General features: G+C 35.9%; 1 protein-coding gene across 19 annotated transcripts in view; it reads left to right on the top strand.

Annotated features, from left to right (window-relative positions):
• Positions 1–19300, top strand: part of Girdin (protein girdin) — a 109266-nt gene that overhangs the window by 50291 nt on the left and 39675 nt on the right. For 18 of the 19 annotated variants that reach the window (XR_013882675.1, XR_013882674.1, XR_013882673.1 and 15 more), the window contains exons 8-15: positions 513–632; positions 2010–2100; positions 2811–3022; positions 6425–6559; positions 6919–7021; positions 7838–7926; positions 8383–8455; positions 9359–9445. Coding sequence is in view for 13 of the 19 variants with exons in the window: in XM_080172815.1 (XP_080028941.1) it covers positions 513–632; positions 2010–2100; positions 2811–3022; positions 6425–6559; positions 6919–7021; positions 7838–7926; positions 8383–8455; positions 9359–9445 (910 nt within the window). In the remaining 6 variants the exon portion in view is untranslated. Of the gene's footprint in view, positions 1–512; positions 633–2009; positions 2101–2810; positions 3023–6337; positions 6375–6424; positions 6560–6918; positions 7022–7837; positions 7927–8382; positions 8456–9358; positions 9446–19300 lie in introns of all 19 variants that reach the window. The other variant, XM_080172809.1, reaches the window with a different exon arrangement.

Genomic DNA, 19300 nt, shown 5'->3' with positions numbered 1-19300 from the left:
CCAATGAGGTTAAAGAAAATTACCCCTCATGTAAATTATTGGTTAAAACTTATGATCACTTTTAGTTTTTAACTAACCAATCAAAATTTAGTAAAAGAACTCAAAGTTTTAGAGTAAACAAATAAGATAACGTGGTTATAAAAATTTGGGTACAGTTGTAATTAATACCTATAACAGCCCTCTCTGAATTTTTAGATTGATAAATTAGTTTTTTCGGATATTGTCCTTTTCGGGGTACCGTCTCTTAAGAGGCGTTTCGTCACAGTAGCTTTTCCCGTATTTCTAGCCCTTGCAGGTGGCTTTAACCCTGCAGGGCCAATTGCCTAACCCTGCGATGCAATCACCTAACCCAACTTAACCTAACCCAACCTATAAAAACTTAACTAATTTGAAAATATGACGAAATGCCCCTTAAGAGGCGTTGCTACGAAAGGAACCATACCCGTTTTGCTTTGTATGAAAATTTCAAAACTCAAAAAGTGAACATTGTCATAACTATTCATATTTTACAGGATTCGCGCCATCACCGAGAATCCAAGTATGGTGTGGAACAGGGAACTATGCAACCCTTCCACTCTGGGTGATGACCAGAGGGATGAGATGTACTGTCTGCTCGTGGATCATGCCAAGAGGTTAGTCAATTTGGATCAATCATTGTATGATAGTAAAAGAACCTGTGTCTGTCTGTGTGTACAGAAGGATCCCGCTGAACCGATACGGTTATTCTTTACAGCGTAAGTTCTTGTGGATGTTGGGAAGGTTAATAACTATTTTAGGGGTGGGTACCACGACCCCCAAAGAGAAATCTTGGTCGACTCTTTCCCCAATTTTTAAGTGCACCTAGAGGCAAAAAGGGGCTCAGTCGCTAGTAATTCTTACGAAAGTAAAGTATACCATATACCTAGGTAAGGATATTTTTTACTTCAAGTTCAATGCAATTTTTTATGCAATGCATTAATAATTTTTTTTTTTTTGGGGGGGGGGAGAGGCGGATCACCATAATCGTTTTTGTATAGATATAGTTTTGTCTAAAGAAGTAATAATATGAGTAAGAGCTAATATTTTTGTATCTTATAAACAATAATATTACAATATTACATCTTATAAATGATTGATGTAGACTAAAACTTTTCTTCAATCATCATTCTAGACAACAATTATATAAATCCTATAATATTTATTATTTGGTAAATAATCCGATATTTGTTTTGTTTTTGTATTAGTAAAACTTAGTTTGAAATTGCTTTTTATAACTGCTTGCCTTTTATAGAATAAAATAAATAATTTCTAAGATGAAAATTTTATAAAAGTCATATAGGTATAAATGGGTAAAACAATGGCACTTTTTAAATCTACATCCTGTAAGGAAGCGAGGGGGCATTGGAGTAAAAATTACACAGGTACAAAATGTTTTATAAGCTAGTTCTCTTATGGATTGGCTTAAAATCTTCGGGTGATTTTTGAAATCTTTATTGTTGGTACTAATTAGCAGTGTCTAAACTACTCCACTAATAATATTCATCTAAGTAGGTAAGGTATAATTTTGTTTATCATCGATTGTGATGCTGATCAATTTATCATCCAATGTCGTATCCCTTAAGATACCTGGAAAAATGGCTTTTTTTCTGACTTGTAAACATTAGGAGTGTAGGTATAATTTTTCTGCCATTGTACTTTCCATCCATGAAAATAAGGTTGAACATTTCATTTACAGTTATTACATTCTTGGGATTTAGATAAAATGAGCAAAATGTAATAAATTGTAATATGAAACTATAAGGATTTCTCACTTGTAATTTTTTATATAACTAGTGGCTGCGCCCTTAGCACCTAGGGTAGGGAAGGAGAGACAAATAGCCTAAAACCAACCTGGGGACTTTTTACTTTATATAACAGGACTACGCCCCTGGAGGTTTGTTTTCTATCTTAGTTTAAGAATGAAAAGCAAAAAAATGGGTTGGGGTGTAATTCTAGTTTGATTTTTTATTCCATCTCTGTTTTTTTTCCAGGTTGATATCTCAAAGAGACGAGATGTTGGAAGATCTTTCTTCCATCAGACTTCAGATGGATACTAAACAACAAATTATGGAGGCTAGCCAGGTATACAATGTATATTTTAAGCTAATTATATATACACTAGCAGCTTCGCCCCTAGCCTCTAGAGGCTTTGCCCCAAGAGGTTTGATCAACCTATTTCTGTGTTATTTAAAAATAAAAATAAAAAAAACATTTTTTTTTTTTGGGGGGGGGGTGTCCCACCCATCCCAAGAAAATAGCTTAAAACCATCACAGGACCAGTAGGTATAATCCCTAAAGAGTAGAGCCCAATCGGTTCAGTGGTTACTGAGATCTTAAGCTTCATACAGACAGACAGACATCGTACTACTTTGTATTATAGAATAGATATTTATTTAGAACTTTAGCTAACAGACAGATAGAGAGGGGAAACATAGTTTGAAAGATTTTTTTTGTAATAAATCAGAGAATAAATTCAGGATATATACGTAACGTCGTTATGGCTTAGTATAAGATAAATATATGGACTAGTTGAAAATCGGAGCTTGGCCTAAACTGCGTCATAATTAAAAATGTCAAAAGTTTTTATACCTACCACTGCACTGCTTTTTCATATGCGCGACAGTAATAGTGATAGTATATTATGGAGAATGCCCTGGCCAGAAATAGTCACAACTTATTACCACTCACATATAGGAATTCCAGACAAAGATTGTGCAATCAAAGGGTTGGATATAACTTAGAAAGAAGGATAGGTAAACAATAAACATTTGTTCAACAACTAAATAATTCAGGCCAATCCCGTAACAACAGCTAGCAACCACGCCATGGTAGAAATGGCAGAGAGCAAAGCCAAGCTGCGGAAGCTGCGCCAACAGCTGGAAGAGAAGACAGAACAGCTGGCGGAGAGCAAGGAGGAACTGGAGAAACTGACGGATATCACGACCAAGCTGAAGGCTGAAAACCTGGAGCTTTGTCAGGATGCCAGAGCCGCCAAAACTTACAGGTATGAAAAAAGTTTCCTAGTGTTGGAGGATTTTTTTCTTATTTAAAATTGATTAAAGTTAACTTAATTGTAAACGTGTGCCGTAAATTTTTTTATGTTATATTAGACTTAAATTCAAAATAGAAATGTGTTCTTTGGCATATGAGCTAGATATTAAGTATTGTAGTGATGCGGAGCCGTCATGTATGTCTTTCTCATGTTTAGACTATACCTTTAGATTCTAGTTGAACACGATTCAGCGAATTTTGGATAGAATAGACAAAAGGACAAAATTTGGATAACATAAATTTAAGGGGTTTGGGGGGATCTGATATGATTTCTCTTTCCTCTCTTTCTTATAATTCATTATTGTTATTATTTACAATTTCAAATGAAAATGTCAACAATGCCATGAGAGATGAATATTTGTGTTAAAGTGTTAAAATATTTCCTGGCAGTGACAATTTCTTTGCTTGACAAGCATACTGACATTTTAACATGAAATATAAAACTTTATGATAACTTTTACAAATATTTCCACTCTTAAAGTTAAAAAAGTTTACGCAATTTAGTTTTAATATTATTAAAATGTAAGGAAAAACGTACCATCAAATGCTTGTTTTTGACTAGGTATCGATTTATATTACTTTCAATATATAAACACAAGACCATCTAAAACTTTTCTTTAATTTATTTTATAATGTTAGAAAACTCTTTAAAAATACTTTGCTGTAGCCAATCGGGTAATTTCTAACATTTATTTAGTTATCATATTGCATAAAGGATTTTGTTAAAGAAAAAATAATATAGGTATTGGCTTAAAAAATTTAAAAACCAAAATATTCTTCCAGCAAAGGATTCCAATTCAGCTGATTTTAGCTTCCTAAAAGCCTTGATTTTTTCCTCATTTCTACCATAATGTTTTTAAAATAATCTATGGAACTTTTTCTTTTTCGCTCTTTTTTAGCAGGGTGGGAGGGGACATTGGGCTGTTGATTACACTGGTCCCCAAAGTTTTATAATACCGTTGTCTTATTCGTTGGTTCAACAACTTTGGGGACTTTAGAGAATTTGAACGTTAGGGTTTTAACATATCAACCACTAATTTTTATAAAGAAGGGGTAATTTTGTGTATAATCATTAAGGATGTGCATCAATTTATCAACATTGTCTTATTCCTTTAGATTCCTGCTTTTTTTTTAGAGTGCCTGGAAAGGTGAGGTGTTAATACTGCAGTGCAGAATCTGAATGCATTTTTATTTTACTCTTATACAAACTTTTCTTGATTGATGTCAATAGTTTCTCTGAAGTCTTTGTTGATGGATTTAAATATTTTTTAAAAGAATTGACATTTTTTAAAATAATAAATTGATGTAAACTGTTTTGATAACTTCATGGATGTTTTATTTGCATTGTTATAAGACCAGATAAAGGAATATGAATCCTTACGTTAATAGGATCTTATTAACTTGGCTGCTGCTTTAGTTAGGCATGTCTGCATTTATTCTAAAATTAATTTAATCCATTCGTCCGTCATTTTGTTACAAAATTCTATTTGTTGGTTGTAGCCATGATTCTCTGAAGTTAGGATTCAGATGCACACGGAGATTGGAGGTAAGAATCCTTTGGCCAATCACAGCTGGGTGTATTCTATGATACGTTATAAGCTGACCCGCAATTCTCGTGGAAGCTACTCAATTATTACATCACCCTGGCCTAGAGTTTTGGCAGGTGTTCCATATTAAGCCACCCTATATTCTATTTGTTTGTTTGTAGTCTTGAAACATAACTTACAATAATTTTTTTTTAGAAAATGTGAATTCAAAAATTTGACATTTAGGAAGTTAGTAATACAAAAACTGCCTGATCGAAGTTAATTTTTCTTTCAGTTATCCTCATTGTAAACCTATTTTTATCATATTCTACAAAAGAAACACCCTTTTCTCCTATAATATCCATGATCTTTAAACATATACCTAATTCATTTTTTCCCTATACATTACTTTGTGATTGAGATATTAATACATTTTCTTGTTTTTTAAAGAGCAAACTTTGACAATTCATATTGTAGGGATGAGCTGGATATGATGAAAGAGAGAGCAGAGAAGGTGGACAAGCTAGAGGCTGAAATACTCAGATAATGATATTATTATTCTAGGGATGAGCTGGATATGATGAAAGAGAGAGTAGAGAAGGTGGACAAGCTAGAGGCTGAAATACTCAGATAATGATATTATTATTCTAGGGATGAGCTGGATATGATGAAAGAGAGAGCAGAGAAGGTGGACAAGCTGGAGGCTGAAATACTCAGAAGGGATGAGTTGGATATGATGACAGAAAGAGCAGAGAAGGTGGACAAGCTGGAGGCTGAAATACTCAGATACAAGGACAAGATAATGATATTATTATTCTAGGGATGAGTTGGATATGATGAAAGAGAGAGCAGAGAAGGTGGACAAGCTAGAGGCTGAAATACTCAGATAATGATATTATTATTCTAGGGATGAGTTGGATATGATGAAAGAGAGAGCAGAGAAGGTGGACAAGCCAGAGGCTGAAATACTCAGATACAAGGACAAGATAATGATATTATTATTCTAGGGATGAGCTGGATATGATGAAAGAGAGAGCAGAGAAAGTGGACAAGTTGGAGGCTGAAATACTTAGATACAAGAACAAGATAATGATATTAATATTGTAGGGATGAGCTGGATATGATGAAAGAGAGAGCAGAGAAGGTGGACAAGCTAGAGGCTGAAATATTCAGATAATGATATTATTATTCTAGGGATGAGCTGGATATGATGAAAGAGAGAGCAGAGAAGGTGGACAAGCTGGAGGCTGAAATATTCAGATAATGATATTATTATTCTAGGGATGAGCTGGATATGATGAAAGAGAGAGCAGAGAAGGTGGACAAGCTGGAGGCTGAAATATTCAGATAATGATATTATTATTCTAGGGATGAGCTGGATATGATGAAAGAGAGAGCTGAGAAGGTGGACAAGCTAGAGGCTGAAATACTCAGATACAAGAACAAGATAATGATATTAATATTCTAGGGATGAGCTGGATATGATGAAAGAGAGAGCAGAGAAGGTAGACAAGCTAGAGGCTGAAATCCTCAGATACAATAACAAGATAATGATATTATTATTCTAGGGATGAGTTGGATATGATGAAAGAGAGAGCTGAGAAGGTGGACAAGCTAGAGGCTGAAATACTCAGATAATGATATTATTATTCTAGGGATGAGCTGGATATGATGAAATAGAGAGCCGAGAAAGTGGTCAAGCTAGAGGCTGAAATACTCAGATAATGATATTATTATTCTAGGGATGAGTTGGATATGATGAAAGAGAGAGCAGAGAAGGTGGACAAGCTAGAGGCTGAAATACTCAGATAGTAATATTATTATTCTAGGGATGAGCTGGATATGATGAAAGAGAGAGCAGAGAAGGTGGACAAGCTGGAGGCTGAAATACTCAGATACAAAGACAAGATGAATGACATTGAGTTCTTCAAGAGCAGGGTAGAAGAGCTCAGAGAGGATAATAGGTAATAGTTTATTCTGTTCTAGTTAGCCTGAACAAAAACATAATGATTTGCAATTTTGTCTGATATGGAAAACCTAAATATTTTTTCCAGTTATCAATAATTATCAGTCTTATGTAAATGTGACTCGTAAATGGCCAGACCTATCTAATTTATTTTTTTTTTGGGGGGGGGGGGGAAGTGTTAGGGAAGCTTTATATTGGTATAGGTTTAAGGTAGAATTTTTGAGTGGCTGTAGATTTTTTAATATGATAGAAAGTAATCAGGCAATTCTAGGTATATAGTTAACATTCGTTCAAGTTTCCTAATTTAAACTTTTATTTGTATTTTTAATACATCATTGTGATTATGATGTAATTTAGGATTCTTGTTGAGACAAAGGATATGTTGGAGGAACAGCTAGTGGCCTCCAGAAAGAGATGCGAGGCTGTTCTTGGTCTAGAAAATGATATCATCAAGTATAAGGTAATTAAAATAGTCACGCCTATTTTAAAATAAAAAGACAGCAATTAGACAATAAGAATAAGGAATAAATATAGAAGATCTAGATGCATACAAAATAAATCAGCCAATGGAGAATAGAAGAAGTAAAACTCGGAAATATTATTGGTTAGAAAGTGTATAGTTTTTTTAAGGAAAGGGCCTTTTTTTTATTTCATTCACATAATGAGTCAGCGTAATAGTTGAATTTCTTGTGATAAAGCTTTGGCAAGTTAAAAAAATCGCCCTTATTATGACAAGCAAATGAGAAAACAAAAAAAAGACAGCTATGATGAATATTTAACTTATCTTTTAGAATTATATCTTCCAAAATGTCGTCGCTCTTATTAGAAAGAATCGTATGTAACTTAGAATAAACAAATGTTTTTGTCTGCTAGAAATCTCTTTTTAAGTTTGACGTATTACTGGGTTTACTTTTATGACAAGGAAAGAAAACAGTTCCTAATAATATCCAGGGATCTAAAGGGATAAGACAATAACCGATAAATTGATATACATCTCCGATGATAATAAACAAAATTCCCTCTTCTGTAGATTAAAATTAGTGGTTGAAACGTTGGGACACTCAACTTAATAAATCAACAAATCAAAATTTATTTAAAGTCCCCAAAGTTGTTAAGCCAATGAATAAGAAAACCTTATTATGAAACATTGGGGACTAGTGTAATAAAACTGCTCATTGTCCCCTCTCTCACTAGAATCAGATATTTTTTAATGCAGCCATTAGGTTTGTCTATGTATTCTTTTTTCATTAAATGCTAATATTTTTTTATTTTGCAGGGAGATTTAGAACGCCTACAGCACGAGAGAGAAAAGGATAGAACCAAGATTAAAGAGCTTCTTGATGAAAATTCTTCTTTAACTTTTAGGTAAAGTTTTAATATATATTTTAGCGGCTGCGGGGTGGGGGAGGGGGTTTAAGTCGACCCTCATTATTTTTTAGTTTTGAAAAGAAAAATTTTAAAAATTGTTTAAGGGGGAGGCATTTTTTTTGTAGAGGCGATTTCGATTGGGAGGTTCGTGGTAACTTCCTTCAAAATAGCTATTAACCGCTCCAGGGCCTAAAAGAAGCTACACTGTAAAGGAGAACCATAACGGTCCAGTGGTTACCGAGAATTCTTTAGTCCACACATACACATAGACCGTCACAATTTACAAATTCTGTTACTGTTATATTAGGGAACAATTATTACAAGCACAATCAACCCCTTCTTTTCTATTTTACTTTAAAAAATATTTGGGGGTATGGGGGTCCGGTGCCCGAGAGCTCTCTGAGGGAAAGCACCCATTATTGACCTTGTAATATTTAGCATTGTAATTTTCAGTCACAAAACCAGTATGAGCGAATCTCAGTCACTATTGGCAGAAATGGAAGCTATGAAAAGTCAAGGCTCCAAGGTTTGTAATAGTTATTTCTCGCATCGTATTATAAACAGCTTTCTGCGGATATTGAAATAAAAAAATTTAAGATTAAAACCAGTTTTATGCCCGGGCTAAAGAAACTAGTATTAATCTTATGATTTTTATTTTAATATTTGTGGACAATTGTCTTGTTTTACGATGCTATTTTAAGATATTCAGTATTTCTGAGAACCGGTTGTAATCCAGCGGATATCATTCGGTTTCGAAGCGCTACTGGAAATATTTATTTTGTTTTCAAGGATGGCATTTTTGGATCATACCTTTATCATAATAAAGCATCTGACAATGGACGATAAATTGATGTACATCCCCAATGACGATCAATTAAATTTACCCCTTCTGAATATAAAAATTATTTGTTAAACGTTTGGACACTACCCGTTTGTAACCAATCCATTAGCGTTTAGTACCCAATGTTTTAAAGTAAACCAATAAAAAGCCATAATAATAAGCGACATCTAGTTTGTTTTTAAATTCATATTAAGTAACATCACTAAACCTGTAGGTAACAAATACTTATTTATTTTGAAGTTCTAACTTATTATTATGAAATGTCACTTAATTTCATCAAACTCCTTTAAAGGTGATAACATTGTCATTAGATCTCTACTATGTTAATGATCATTTTAATGTAATTTGGACTAACAGGAAGCGTTTGGCGGTTTATTTTTGACATTAATCTGTAATTGCTTTATACATTTCTTTGATATTTTCTAACATAATTTAATATACATTTAGAAGGGTTTATTTTCTTGTAATTTATAAATTATTATTTATGACATTAATATAACAACCAATCAATAAAGATGCTGTTAGAAGGGTTCTTAAAAACGGACCATCAATAAAAACTTCTAATTCTTATATTATACATATATTTAGGATATGAATATATTATCTGAACAGCTGGGCAAGGATGCCGTTAGTAGGGTTCATAGGCTAGAGTTGGAAAATAAACATTTAAAACAGGTAAGGCTATTTCATGGTATCTAGTTATTAGTATGGCTGTCTTTTCTACCACTAGCAAAAGTATAATCACGGCTTTATGACAAAAAGTGTGTGTTTTCAGTAAAGGGGGATGTGGAAAATAACCATTTGGGCAGGGGGGGGGGGTTTACTCGAGAACCCTTAGAGCTAGAGGGAGCTAATTTTGGATATAAGCTTCTATGGGGCCAAAGTTACTTTTAAAATTATCGTCGACCCCCCACCCCCCCCCCAAATTTTTTTTTTTTTGGGGGGGGGCGGGTGGATTATACTATAGGATGTTTCTCATAAACGACTTGAGATAAATGGAGCAAACCTTGGGATACAAGTTTTGTAGGCCTATATTTGATTTTAGAATTATCGTTGACCACCCACCCACCCCAAAACCCCTAATTTGGGGGGGGGGGGGGGGTGAATTATACTATAGGGTGTTTCTCATAAACGACTTGAGATAAATGGAGCAAACCTTAGGATACAAGTTTTGTAGGCCTATATTTGATTTTAGAATTATCGTTGACCACCCACCCACCCCAAAACCCCTAATTTGGGGGGGGGGGGTGAATTATACTATAGGGTGTTTCTCATAAACGACTTGAGATAAATGAAGCAAACCTTAGGATACAAGTTTTGTAGGCCTATATTTGATTTTAGAATTATCGTTGACCACCCACTCAACCCCAAACCCCTAATTTTTTTTTTTGGGGGGGGGGGCAGGTGGATTATACTATAGGGTGTTTCTCATAAACAACTTGCAGCAATTTTATTTTGGGTGCTACTCCCTTAGTTTTAGAGATAATTGGATGAAATCTTTTGGGCTGGGTCACTAATTACCCCAACTATTGGTATCTTTAAAAAAAACGGCTGCGAGACCGCCGCTCCCGCCGCCCGCCGCCCATTTACCGCCGCCACCAAAAAAAATTTTTTTATTGCATTTCTTGCCGAATTAGGCAATTTGGAATCATTTGAGACCATGTTATTTTTTTCAAAAATTTTTCGCCTTACAAGCAACCCTGCAGGGGATTTAGTCATTTTTTCAAATTCCAGAAAAAAAATAACATGGTCTCAAATGATTCCAAATTGCCTAATTCGGCGAGAAATGCAATAAAAAATTTTTTTTTTGGTGGCGGCTGTAAACGGCGGCGGGCGGCGGGAGCGGCGGTCCCGCCGCCGTTTTTTTTAAAAGATACCAATAGTTGGGGTAATTAGTGACCCAGCCCAAAAGATTTCATCCAATTATCTCTAAAACTAAGGGAGTAGCACCCAAAATAAAAGTCGAAACAAAATTGTAAGTAAAGGGAGGGGAGAAAATGTGGTGACTCGTCACACGACATACCAGCAATTTTATTTTGGGTGCTACTCCCTTAGTTTTAGAGATAATTGGATGAAATCTTTTGGGCTGGGTCACTAATTACCCCAACTATTGGTATCTTTAAAAAAAACGGCTGCGAGACCGCCGCTCCCGACGCCCGCCGCCATTTACCACCGCAACCAAAAAAATTTTTTTTATTTAATTTCTCGCCGAATTAGGCAATTAGGAATCATTTGAGACCATGTTATTTTTTTCAAAAATTTTTCGCCTTACAAGCAACCCTGCAGGGGAGTAGCACCCAAAATAAAAGTCGAAACAAAATTGTAAGTAAAGGGAGGGGGGAAAATGTGGTGACTCGTCACATGACATACCAGCAATTTTATTTTGGGTGCTACTCCCTTAGTTTTAGAGATAATTGGATGAAATCTTTTGGGCTGGGTCACTAATTACCCCAACTATGGGTATCTTTAAAAAAAACGGCTGCGAGACCGCCGCTCCCGCCGCCCGCCGCCATTTACCAAAGCAACCCAAAAAAAATTTTTTATTGCATTTCTCGCCGAATTAGGCAATTTGGAATCATTTGAGACCATGTTATTTTTTTCAAAAATTTTTCGCCTTACAAGCAACCCTGCGAGGGATTTAGTCATTTTTTTCAAATTCCAGAAAAAAAATAACATGGTCTCAAATGATTCCAAATTGCCTAATTCGGAGAGAAATGCAATAAAAAAAATTTTTTTTGGTGGCGGCTGTAAACGGCGGCGGGCGGCGGGAGCGGCGGTCCCGCCGCCGTTTTTTTTAAAGATACCAATAGTTGGGGTAATTAGTGAACCAACCAAAAAGATTTCATCCAATTGTCTCTAAAACTAAGGGAGTAGCACCCAAAATAAAAGTCGAAACAAAATTGTAAGTAAAGGGAGGGGGTGAAATGTGGTGATTCATCACACGACATACCAGCAATTTTATTTTGGGTGCTACTCCCTTAGTTTTAGAGATAATTGGATGAAATCTTTTGGGCTGGGTTACTAATTACCCCAACTATTGGTATCTTTAAAAAAAACGGCTGCGAGACCGCCGCTCCCGCCGCCCGCCGCCATTTACCGCCGCAACAAAAAAAAAAAAATTTATTGCATTTCTCGCCGAATTAGGCAATTAGGAATCATTTGAGACCATGTTATTTTTTTCAAAAATTTTTCGCCTTACAAGCAACCCTGCAGGGGATTTAGTCATTTTTTTCAAATTCTCGAAAAAAAATAACATGGTCTCAAATGATTCCAAATTGCCTAATTCGGCAAGAAATGCAATAAAAATTTTTTTTTGGTGGCGGCTGTAAACGGCGGCGGGCGGCGGGAGCAGCGGTCCCGCCGCCGTTTTTTTTTAAAGATACCAATAGTTGGGGTAATTAGTGACCCAGCCCAAAAGATTTCATCCAATTATCTCTAAAACTAAGGGAGTAGCACCCAAAATAAAAGTCGAAACAAAATTGTAAGTAAAGGGAGGGGGGAAAATGTGGTGACTCGTCACACGACATACCAGCAATTTTATTTTGGGTGCTACTCCCTTGTTTTAGAGATAATTGGATGAAATCTTTTGGGCTGGGTCACTAATTACCCCAACTATTGGTATCTTTAAAAAAAACGGCTGCGAGACCGCCGCTCCCGCCGCCCGCCGCCATTTACCGCCGCAACCAAAAAAAATTTTTTTATTGAATTTCTCGCCGAATTAGGCAATTTGGAATCATTTGAGACCATGTTATTTTTTTCAAAAATTTTTCGCCTTACAAGCAACCCTGCAGGGGAGTAGCACCCAAAATAAAAGTCGAAACAAAATTGTAAGTAAAGGGAGGGGGGAAAATGTGGTGACTCGTCACATGACATACCAGCAATTTTATTTTGGGTGCTACTCCCTTAGTTTTAGAGATAATTGGATGAAATCTTTTGGGCTGGGTCACTAATTACCCCAACTATAGGTATCTTTAAAAAAACGGCTGCGAGACCGCCGCTCCCGCCGCCCGCCGCCATTTACCGAAGCAACCCAAAAAAAAATTTTTATTGCATTTCTCGCCGAATTAGGCAATTTGGAATCATTTGAGACCATGTTATTTTTTTCAAAAATTTTTCGCGTTACAAGCAACCCTGCAAGGGATTTAGTCATTTTTTTTAAATTCCAGAAAAAAAATAACATGGTCTCAAATGATTCCAAATTGCCTAATTCGGAGAGAAATGCAATAAAAAAAAATTTTTTTGGTGGCGGCTGTAAACGGCGGCGGGCGGCGGGAGCGGCGGTCCCGCCGCCGTTTTTTTTAAAGATACCAATAGTTGGGGTAATTAGTGAACCAACCAAAAAGATTTCATCCAATTATCTCTAAAACTAAGGGAGTAGCACCCAAAATAAAAGTCGAAACAAAATTGTAAGTAAAGGGAGGGGGGGAAATGTGGTGATTCATCACACGACATACCAGCAATTTTATTTTGGGTGCTACTCCCTTAGTTTTAGAGATAATTGGATGAAATCTTTTGGGCTGGGTTACTAATTACCCCAACTATTGGTATATTTAAAAAAAAACGGCTGCGAGACCGCCGCTCCCGCCGCCCGCCGCCATTTACCGCCGCAACAAAAAAAAAAAAATTTATTGCATTTCTCGCCGAATTAGGCAATTTGGAATCATTTGAGACCATGTCATTTTTTTCAAAAATTTTTCGCCTTACAAGCAACCCTGCAGGGGATTTAGTCATTTTTTTCAAATTCTCGAAAAAAAATAACATGGTCTCAAATGATTCCAAATTGCCTAATTCGGCAAGAAATGCAATAATAATTTTTTTTTGGTGGCGGCTGTAAACGGCGGCGGGCGGCGGGAGCAGCGGTCCCGCCGCCGTTTTTTTTTAAAGATACCAATAGTTGGGGTAATTAGTGACCCAGCCCAAAAGATTTCATCCAATTATCTCTAAAACTAAGGGAGTAGCACCCAAAATAAAAGTCGAAACAAAATTGTAAGTAAAGGGGGGGGGGGGGGGAAATGAGGTGACTTGTCACATGACATACCAGCAATTTTATTTTGGGTGCTACTCCCTTAGTTTTAGAGATAATTGGATGAAATCTTTTGGGCTGGGTCATTCATTACCCCAACTATTGGTATCTTTAAAAAAAACGGCTGCGAGACCGCCGCTCCCGCCGCCATTTACCGCCGCAACCAAAAAAAATTTTTTTATTGAATTTCTCGCCGAATTAGGCAATTTGGAATCATTTGAAACCATGTTATTTTTTTCAAAAATTTTTCGCCTTACAAGCAACCCTGCAGGGGATTTAGTCATATTTTTCAAATTCTCGAAAAAAAATAACATGGTCTCAAATGATTCCAAATTGCCTAATTCGGCAAGAAATGCAATAAAAATTTTTTTTTGGTGGCGGCTGTAAACGGCGGCGGGCGGCGGGAGCAGCGGTCCAGCCGCCGTTTTTTTTAAAGATACCAATAGTTGGGGTAATTAGTGACCCAGCCCAAAAGATTTCATCCAATTATCTCTAAAACTAAGGGAGTAGCACCCAAAATAAAAGTCGAAACAAAATTGTAAGTAAAGGGAGGGGGGGAAATGTGGTGACTCATGACACGACATACCAGCAATTTTATTTTGGGTGCTACTCCCTTAGTTTTAGAGATAATTGGATGAAATCTTTTGGGCTGGGTTACTAATTACCCCAACTATTAGTATCTTTAAAAAAAACGGCTGCGAGACCGCCGCTCCCGCCGCCCGCCGCCATTTACCGCAGCAACCCAAAAAAAAAATTTTATTGCATTTCTCGCCGAATTAGGCAATTTGGAATCATTTGAGACCATGTTATTTTTTTCAAAAATTTTTCACCTTACAAGCAACCCTGCGAGGGATTTAGTCATTTTTTTCAAATTCTCGAAAAAAATAACATGGTCTCGAATGATTCCAAATTGCCTAATTCAGCAAGAAATGCAATAAAAAAAATTTTTTTGGTGGCGGCTGTAAACGGCGGCGGGCGGCGGAAGCAGCGGTCCCGCCGCCGTTTTTTTACAAAGATACCAATAGTTGGGGTAATTAGTGACCCAGCCCAAAAGATTTCATCCAATTATCTCTAAAACTAAGGGAGTAGCACCCAAAATAAAAGTCGAAACAAAATTGTAAGTAAAGGGAGGGGGGGGGGGAAATGTGGTGATTCATCACACGACATACCAGCAATTTTATTTTGGGTGCTACTCCCTTAGTTTTAGAGATAATTGGATGAAATCTTTTGGGCTGGGTTACTAATTACCCCAACTATTGGTATCTTTAAAAAAAAAAAGGCTGCGAGACCGCCGCTCCCGCCGCCATTAGGGGTTTGGGGGTGAGTGGGTGGTAAACGATAATTCTAAAATCAAATATAGGCCTACAAAACTTGTATCCTAAGATACCAATAGTTGGGGTAATTAGTGACCCAGCCCAAAAGATTTCATCCAATTATCTCTAAAACTAAGGGAGTAGCACCCAAAATAAAAGTCGAAACAAAATTGTAAGTAAAGTGGGGGAGGGGGGGGGAAATGTGGTGACTCATCACACGACATACCAGCAATTTTATTTTGGGTGCTACTCCCTTAGTTTTAGAGATAATTGGATGAAATCTTTTGGGCTGGGTCACTAATTACCCCAACTATTGGTATCTTTAAAAAAAAACGGCGGCGGGACCGCCGCTCCCGCCGCCCACCACCGTTTACAGCTGCCACCAAAAAAAATTTTTTAATTGCATTTCTCGCCAAATTAGGCAATTTGGAATCATTTGAGACCATGTTTTTTTTTTTGAGAATTTGAAAAAAATGACTAAATCCCCCGCAGGGTTGCTTGTAGGGCAAAAATTTTTTGAAAAAAATAACATGGTCTCAAATGATTCCAAATTGCCTAATTCAACGAGAAATGCAATAAAAAAAATTTTTGTGGTGGCGGCGGTAAACGGCGGCGGGCGGCGGGAGCGGCGGTCTCACAGCCATTTTTTTTAAAAGATACCAATAGTTGGGGTAATTAGTGACCCAGCCCAAAAGATTTCATCCAATTATCTCTAAAACTAAGGGAGTAGCACCCAAAATAAAAGTCGAAACAAAATTGTAAGTAAAGGGGGGGGGGGTAGATATACCACACTTTTCTGGGATCTTGCCAGATCAAGTATCAACTGTGGGGAATACCAAAGGATGACTCCATGCAAAATTTGAGTCGGATCCGGCCAAAACCGGCCGGGATTTTTATAAAAAAACGTTTTTTTCCGGTTTTTAGGGGGTATCTGTAAATCAAGCCCCCTCCTGGGTACGCCCCAATGATGATTTTTGCTTTAAGGTCTGATCTGAATTCCTCAACACTGGATATGACCCCTAGAGTTGAAAAAATGGTTAAAATCCGGTCTTTTGACCGGTTTCCGGCCATTTCCGGCCAAACAAAAAAATTTTAAAAATCAAAATTTCATCTAAAATTTTAAAAAATATGCTTAAAATTACATTTTTCATTAATAATTTTTCAAAAACCAAAAACCCTAGGTAATGAAGATAATTTTAGCAACTTAAAATGTGAAAAAAGGTTGAAAATTGACAAACTTGTGTCAATTTGAAAAATGTTGGTAAATCTTAAAAATTTGACGGATTTATACATACATTTCAGAATTTAGGTTGACTATGGTATTTAAGACACGCCATATCCTACAAAATTGCAATGAGAAGGTCTAAATGTTTTTCTGAATCAAAATTCTACATACCCTGGCGGTTCCAGGGATATATCATTAAGGCCATACGGCTGGCCAGAAAGCTTTTAACAGGTGGCCGACTAAAAGCCGGATTTGATAGTTATCAACCGTAAAAAGTAGCGATTTTCGTTTTTTTGGCCAAAACTCATGCAGGGAGTTGTTTTTTGGGATTGACACACAAAAGCAAGTTTGTACAACTTTTTGGGGCAGACTTTTTTTTACTTACGCATTATCCGCCACAGGTGAACCGTTTGGCCGTTATTTGCCGCCAAAATCGCAATTTTTGGCGATTTTGCTGTTCACAAGGTTCAACGACCATTTTTGAGGCGAAGGAGTCATCCAATCAATATAACTCTGAAATACTTTTCATTTGCAAATTAAATTGGCTACATTTCATGTGAAGTAAATTTTTTTGTGCATCCTACCGTTTTTGTTCCAGTTGAAATTTAAAAATTATTACTTTTTAATTATAATTATTTTTTTCTTGTAATTTTAAAACTAATTAAACACTAATTGTTAGTACATCATAATTTTGATAATTAATTCCACATTTCAATCACTGATATTTACTACTTGGTAATTTTTAATTTATCTTTTAATTATCTGATTAATCTCTAATGATTATTACTTTGTAAATCTGAATACTTATTATTCATCTCTAGCAATTATTTATAAACTAAAAAGTAATAAAAATTACTATAAGATATGTATTAGGTTAGGTAGTTCATTTGATAATCAAATAAAGTAATTTAGAAATGGTGATAGTTACTACATTATAAAAAAAAATTATAACATTATGAATAAGTATTGATCAATTAGTAATAGGATATTTTATATGATTAATAATGATAAAATCATAAATAATAAGTAATAAAAAGATAATGATAATTAATATGAGTTATTATTGATAGATTTAAAATAGGTTATGTAATATAATCTATTGATTGATTTGTAACAGGTTATATATGATAATTAATACTTATAATACTATAACTGAATAATCATAATTATTATGCATAAATATGGTAAGATAATATAATTCATAATTATAGTGTTATAATCAATAATAAGATAATTTGGAGCCTGCGGCTTAAAAAATTATTTCACCCAAACTTGTTTCTTGTGGGGGTAAATACATTTCATGGGGTTGGTGTAATTAGTAGTTGTTCTCCTTTTTTTAAAATTTCAACTGGAACAAAAACGGTTGGACGCACAAAAAAATTTACTTCACATGAAATGTAGCCAATTTAATTTGCAAATGAAAAGTATTTCAGAGCTATCTTGATTGGATGACTCCTTCCCCTAAAAAATGGTCGTTAAAAGTTCGCGAACGGCAAAATCGCCAAAAAATCGCGATTTCGGCGACGAATAACGGCCAAACAGTCCGCCAGAGGTGAATGATACATAAGTAAAGGAATGTCCGCCTCAAAAAGTTGAACATTATTGAAGAAGTGTCCTAAGTCGCTAAATCGGCTCCGTCATCTCCTAAAGGGGCAAAAAAACAAGATTTTTTTTAAAAATCGCCAAAAATTGCGATTTTGGCGGCAAATAACGGCCAAACGGTTCACCTGTGGCGGATAATGCGTAAGTAAAGAAATGTCCGCCCCAAAAAGTTGTACAAACTTGCTTTTGTATGTCAATCCCAAAAAACAACTCCCTGCATGAGTTTTGGCCAAAAAAACGAAAATCGCTACTTTTTACGGTTGATAACTATCAAATCCGGCTTTTAGTCGGCCACCTGTTAAAAGCTTTCTGGCCAGCCGTACGGCCTTAATGATATATCCTTGGAACCGCCAGTGTATGTAGAATTTTGGTTTAGTAAAACATTTAGACCCTCTCATTGCAATTTTGTTGGATATGGCGTGTCTTAAAGACCATAGTGAACCTAAATTCTAACGTATGTATAAATCTGTCAAATTTTTAGGATTTACCAACATTTTTCAAATTGACATAAGTTTGTCAATTTTCAACCTTTTTTCACATTTTAAGTTGCTAAAATTATCTTCATTACCTAAGGTTTTTGGTTTTTGAAAATTATTAATGAAAAATGTAATTTAAAGCATTTTTTTTTTAATTTTAGATAAAAATTTTGATTTTTAAAAATTTTTTTTTGGGCCGGAAATGGCCGGAAACCGGTCAAAAGACCGGATTTTAACCATTTTTTCAACTCTAGGGGTCATATCCAGTGTTGAGGAATTCAGATCAGACCTTAAAGCAAAAATCATCATTGGGGCGTACCCAGGAGGGGGCTTGATTTACAGATACCCCCTAAAAACCGGAAAAAAACGGTTTTTTATAAAAATCCCGGCCGGTTTTGGCCGGATCCGACTCAAATTTTGCATGGAGTCATCCTTTGGTATTCCCCACAGTTGATACTTGATCTGGCAAGATCCCAGAAAAGTGTGGTATATCTAGGGGGGGGGGGGAAATGTGGTGACTTGTCACACGACATACCAGCAATTTTATTTTGGGTGCTACTCCCTTAGTTTTAAAGATAATTGGATGAAATCTTTTGGGCTGGGTCACTAATTACCCCAACTATTGGTATCTTTAAAAAAAAACGGCGGCGGGACTGATGCTCCCGCCGCCCACCACCGTTTACAGCTGCCACAAAAAAAAAAATTTTTATTGCATTTCTCACCAAATTAGGCAATTTGGAATCATTTGAGACCATGTTATTTTTTTGAGAATTTGAACAAAATGACTAAATCCCCCGCAGGGTTGCTTGTAAGGCGAAAAATTTTTGAAAAAAATAGCATGGTCTCAAATGATTCCAAATTGCCCAATTCAACGAGAAATGCAATAAAAAT

The sequence above is a fragment of the Acartia tonsa genome, chromosome 9, assembly GCF_053477335.1.
Source record: "Acartia tonsa isolate MP-2025a chromosome 9, ASM5347733v1, whole genome shotgun sequence".
In the NCBI taxonomy this organism is placed as follows: domain Eukaryota; kingdom Metazoa; phylum Arthropoda; class Copepoda; order Calanoida; family Acartiidae; genus Acartia; species Acartia tonsa.
This window is presented reverse-complemented; position numbering and strand designations above follow the sequence as displayed.